General features: G+C 55.1%; 1 protein-coding gene across 1 annotated transcript in view; it reads right to left on the reverse strand.

The window, feature by feature from the left end:
* Nucleotides 1-58: 58 nt before the first annotated feature.
* HMCES (5-hydroxymethylcytosine (hmC) binding, ES cell-specific) overlaps nucleotides 59-5,569 on the reverse strand; it is a 5,903-nt gene continuing 392 nt past the window's right edge. The window contains exons 2-7 of the mRNA XM_019473430.1: nucleotides 5,514-5,564; nucleotides 3,466-3,609; nucleotides 3,004-3,123; nucleotides 2,270-2,430; nucleotides 1,605-1,797; nucleotides 59-1,202 (exon numbers count right to left, since the gene is read on the reverse strand). Of these exons, the coding sequence (XP_019328975.1) occupies nucleotides 996-1,202; nucleotides 1,605-1,797; nucleotides 2,270-2,430; nucleotides 3,004-3,123; nucleotides 3,466-3,609; nucleotides 5,514-5,564 (876 nt within the window). The 3' untranslated portion in view covers nucleotides 59-995. The remainder of the gene's footprint in view (nucleotides 1,203-1,604; nucleotides 1,798-2,269; nucleotides 2,431-3,003; nucleotides 3,124-3,465; nucleotides 3,610-5,513; nucleotides 5,565-5,569) is intronic.

Below are 5,569 nucleotides of genomic sequence, written 5' to 3' on the forward strand. Positions count from 1 at the left end.
GTGGGCAAGGGTGACACAGACACACACACGGACAAGGGCACGGCCCCTTCAACCAGTTAATCCCATTTTATTGTTTCCAACACAAATGAAGTACTGCTTTCCAGCAAGGGTCCCACTGCGTAAGGCTTTTGGTCTGTAACATCTGGCTCCATTTACAAAATCCCTGACCTCAGAAACAACTGCCCTATGCTGTTCTGTAATGGCACTTTGGTTATCTGGGCTTTGATGAATGACCTTTATGAACAAGGCAGAGCACATCCCTCCACAGATCAAGAAAATCCTCTCTAAGTCTTCAAATCCCGTTAACAAAACGATTGTACAAACAACGTGACCAAGACACACTGTCCCACCCCGCTGCCTGCAGGGAAACCCAAGCAAAGCCCAGTTCCTCCCAGGCACCGCTTAAACATCTCCCTGTTTAGGAGCCACAAATGCACATGGCAATGCTGGTGCAGAGCGGGATGACTCTGGCAGATCTTCCTGAGCCTGGGGTTTCCTCCTAGTATTTATTGCATGTTCCTCTGTACTGCAGCCATCTTTTGAGGGCGAGAGTATTCAAAAGGAATTTGTACAGAATCAATATGGAATTAAATGGAAACAAGGTATCAGTTTAATACCAAAAAAAAGGAAAGGAAAAGAAAAGAAAACAGGAGACGTGAACTGTGAACGTTGTCAGAAGGCAGAAGCTACTCCTCCCCAGCAGGCTGAGATGCTTCTGAAGGCTTTATCTGCGCTTGGCACAAGCGACTGCCAGGGAGGGAGGCCAGCATGTTATATCCACTCCCGTCAGCACAAGACAAAGCCAAAACCTTTAAAGACAAACACCAACCTTTAACAAAACACGAAGAAGAGAGACAACAACCTAGAGCATTGAAACAACACCTGAGAGGCTTGGAGAATCTCAACAGCCATCTGCAAAGCCTTCCAAAAAATGTTCCTCATTCTGCTTAGGAAAATCAGGAGGGAAAAGGATGGCCAGCCACCCTAGATGGTGCCTAAGCTTTGCGCTTCTTCGCAGCCGGCTCTCCCTCCTTCCCCAGCCACTGCTGCAGGATATCCGCGCTGCTTTTCTTGGGCGAAGGGCTGTGGGTGAACTGACTCGTCCACCTGGGCAAATCATTTTCTTTCTTCTGGGGAGAGCCCTCCTGGGAGTTTTTTAACCAGCCCAGCATCACTTTGCTGCTTGGGGTGGCTTTGACCTCCTGGAGAGACAAAAGACAGTGGGAGAGAAGTCAGAAGCACAGCGAGAGCACGGCAGGCAGCTGACTCCGAGAGCTGGTCCAGAGCAGGATGCAGAGGCTGGAGCCACGGCCCTGCCTGCAATCAGGTACATCTGCAGGAGGTTCCCCCGGCTGCTGGAACAGGCTTGTTCCAAGCCCCATTTCACATGGAATTTGCCTCATTTGGCAGAGAAATCCTGGCATAGGGTGACAGTTTATTTCTGGAAGCGGAGGAAAGAGAATCTGTTCAGGGCTCTGCACTCCAGCATCAAGCGCACGCATGCCCCACAGACGCTGCCTGCTGCTACCCCTCCTGCAAATTGGCAGCACCATCCCTACTCAGGGACGTCACCGTGGCCAAGCTCTCCCCTGCCAAGCCCTCACCTTCTTGGCTCCCAGCTCGATGGGCACGAGACACTCGGGCGCGTTGTTGCGGACACTGTTGACAAAGGTGGATACTGGGTGGAAAACGATGTTCTCTGTGGGCTGGATGAGTTTAACTGCTTCTTGGGTTGGCACTTCAGCGAAGTCCAGCCATTTCCTGATGGCCTCGTCCCCGTCCAGGATGGCTGGCATCCTAGGGGACAAGACAGTCAGAGCCAAAGCCCAAGCCCAGCGCTGATGTGGCAGAGCCAGGTGGCAAAAGCCAGGCTTGTAAGCTAGCAAGGAGCTGGCAGCTCAGGGGGAAACGAGGAAAACCGAAGCAGCAGGATGCTCTTCTGCAAGGCAGAGCGCACATTCGCTTCACCCAGGTAGCTGCTTTGCTGGAAGAGGCAGAGGGCTTGACTGCCAGGCCCCGGTCAGGCGGAGAGTGATCCAACTCCAGAGAGTGACCCAACTCTGACTGCCACCTGCCGGGGCACAAAGATGGTGATTTATGGAAAGGGCATGAGCCGGTGACCCGAAACGAGCTGGTAATGTAGCGTTTCTCTCCAAGGACATTAGGAGGAGGCAGGACTCCTTGCCTCCGTGCTGCCAGACTGGTGTTTAAAGGCTTTCCTCTGTCGCCCCCCCACCGCCCTGCAGCCCCCTTGCCCGCTCTCACTTGCCTGTGATGGATGAAGCTCACGTCCTTGGAGGCATCCACAGTGATGATGGTGTAAGTGTACAGAGTTTCTCCTCCCGCCGGCGGCTCCCAGCAGTCAAAAATCCCAGCCATGGTGAGCAACCTCCATCCCCTCCATTCCTCGTCTCCCTCCTTCCCCTCGGCCTGCTGGAGAGGCCCCATCGCCCCAGTCAGTGCCAACCCATGGGCAGCTGAAGCATCACAGACTTGCCAGTGCCATGGCAGGTCAATGACTCAGATCTAAGTCATGAACTGAACTAATCTGAGGGCTTTGCAGGAGCCCTTCTACTAATTTGAGGTAACTCCAGGAGAGGTACCGGGAGCCTCATCTTCCCGCAGGCAAGCCAGCACCCTCCTCCCCTTCTGAACATCCTGGCTGCCGGCTCAGCCGAAGGAAAGAGGTAGCGAAACTCCCAGCCCAGTCCCCTGCGAGACACATTGCCCACCCATGCAAATATCCGGCACATGGGGACCAGCGAGCGTGACGGCGGGGACGCTGCGGCACCGTTTACAGCCAGGGGACTGCAGCGGCAGGGACCGCCAGCCGCAGAGGGATGCCAGAGTGCCGAGCCCGCTGTGGAACAGAGCCCCGTTGGGAAACAGAGACCCCCAGAGATGGGCACAGCTGGAGGGAAGGGGGCTTTTCCCAGAGCAGCTGGAGGGAGCAGGGGCTCAGAGCTGGGTGTGAGCATTCAGACACGGCGAGGGACTCCGTACCATGGCGTCCTTGCTCTGGGGGAAGTAAATGAAATACGGCTGCTTCCCCCCACTGTGCTGCTGCCACTCATAGAAGCCATCCGCCAGGACCACGCAGCGCTTGCCCTTGAGGAGAGCACCCTGGGGGAGAGAAAGCACAAGCAAGCTGTGAACAGCAGCCTCAGGCAGCCTGCGAGGGAGGACGGACCACCCAGCCCGCTTGCTCCCTCTCGGGGCTCCCCTAAACTGCCCCGCGGGGTGCACAAACGCCGCCACCAGCACTGTGATGAAAGATGAGCTTCACCAGCGACAACCTTTTCAGTTCTTCTATTTTATTGAGATCCGCCAGCTCTGCAGTACAGGGACTTACTCCCCTGTGCAGCAGGCAAACGGTGACCAGTACTCGCTAGGGAGATGCTTCAGCTCTGGTTTTGCCCACTACAAGATCTCTTCAAGCTGGACACAAAGACAGCAGCAACTTACCTTGTAGGAGGACTTCTTCAGCATGGTATCACTGCGGCAGTTGGAGGTATTAAACTGCATTTTGGAGGGGTCGTCCTTTTTGAACCAGGAGGGAACCAGGCCCCAGCGCATGTCCATGAGGACCTGCTCAGAGGAGTCGGCATCCTTTCGAACGAGACAGAGAAACACCTCGGGTCAGAGCCACGTCTCAGGGACCACAAGCATCCCCACAGCTTGAGAGGGGCTTCACGGAGCCCTGCGGAAGCGGCTTCTCCCCCTGCAAGGGGGGGGAACAGGCCAGCATCTCTGCCAAGAGCTGAGCTGGGGCTCGCAGCCCCTCCAGCACCAAATCTGCCTCTGCTTTTTTGCAGGGATGCCACTGACAAGCCGTGCAGAAATAGCCACTAATAATAACCCTTTGCATATTCTTAACAGCTTTCCTGTAAGAATTAATCTTCAGCAGAAAGCACAAGAATATTTTGCAGGAATAAATAACTAATAACTGTCTCAGTGAGGCTCGCCTGATGACTCTCTGGAGGAACGAACGCAGTTTTTCTCCAATGGGAAGTGCCCGGACACGCGAGCCCTCCAGCGCTTGAGTAAACGGTCACGTCGGGCTGGTGTTAAGGTCCTCAATACTTCCCTCTCTACAGCGAGCGTCCCAAAGGGTGTAAGCCTCACCTTAATTTCAATAACGTGATTTCTGCTGACCTGGTTCACTTTCACTCCTTGTGCTTTGCATATCATCTGCCTTCGGACAATGGAAACGGCTTGTGGCTTTCACTTCTCCCCCAGCTCGCTCTCGCTTTCTGCCTGCAGCTGCCAGCCCCGGGTGGCGCACAGCTAGGGCGAGCGAGGCCCCGGGGGGCATTTGCTCCCAAAGAACTGCAGTAGAGATATATATATATACCTACTATAGGTGTGTATATATAGGGACATGTATGTGCCCAGTTTTGTGAAGTCTTCCAGAGCCTCCCACAGATCAGGAGTGGCAAAAAGGGCCACCTTACACCGCGCCTGTGTCCCAACAGCTGAACAGAGACGGACAACCGAGCAGGTGTCTGCCTGTGACCTGTACCACGCTCCCAGCCCCGTATTCCTCTGCTCCACCAGCTTATCGGCTCCTCTCGGGGGGATGTGGGACCCCAAGGCAGGAAAGGTGGGTGTGAAGGATGCCCGACGGCATCGCCCATGGCACTCCAAAGTGGCCCCACCAAGGCGTCCCACCCCATCCCCTGTGCCGGCAACGGCTGCGAAGTGCAGCAGCCCCTTTCGCTGCCCCACCAGCCAGGGGAGGAAGAGCAGAGGGAGCCCAGATTGGGGTGTTTCAATTCAGCGCACCCAGCTTCCCCCCACCGAACACGAAAGAGCAGCAGTTCGCCGGGCACCCTCTTATGCGGAAACCAAACGAGATGCACAAACAGTTGTACAGGCTGCTCAGGTTGTCTGAGGAAGGTCTGGTGAGGCTTAAATTAGCCGGGATAACGGTCACCACAGGTGTACAGTTATTTTACAGCTCTGAAGCTGAGATTTTTTTTTTTCCTTTACTCTCCTCTACCAATGCGACCTGGACACACTCAGCAGCGTTATGAAATGAAAAAAAGCCTCAGGAAAGCAGAATAAAACCAGCAGAGCAATTATAGGAATTTGGGAATTCTAGCACAGTTAATCACTTATATAAAAATTTTTGCAGAAAATATAACACTACACTGGAAGCATAGTACTGATTCCCCGCCCTCCTTAGGAACACATAAATACTAACAAAGAAGAGACACCTTTGCAATTAGAAAATTCAATACCTGCCACGTACACTGAGCAAAGAGAAGCCAAGCAAGCCGTTACAATTCAGATTGGGTACCACACCCCCCCGGGAGGCACAACCCCGTTCCCGCCGCTCGGCCAACCTCGAATTTAAGCCACAGGGACAGCCAGCACCCGCCGGGCGCCCGGCGCAGGCCCGGGGCCCAGCGAGCGGCCGCCGGGCGCCCGGCGCAAAGAGCCGCTGCCGGAGCCAGGATGCGGCCTCGGCGCCCTTGTTCTGGTTTGCAAAGCGAGGGGAGGGAAGGTACCTGCTGGAGGCGGGAGAGCAGCACCGGGCCGCTGGATTGCGGGCCCTTGTCCTTGT

The sequence above is a fragment of the Aptenodytes forsteri genome, unplaced genomic scaffold, assembly GCF_000699145.1.
Source record: "Aptenodytes forsteri isolate BGI_AS27 unplaced genomic scaffold, ASM69914v1 Scaffold53, whole genome shotgun sequence".
Classification (NCBI taxonomy): Eukaryota; Metazoa; Chordata; class Aves; order Sphenisciformes; family Spheniscidae; genus Aptenodytes; species Aptenodytes forsteri.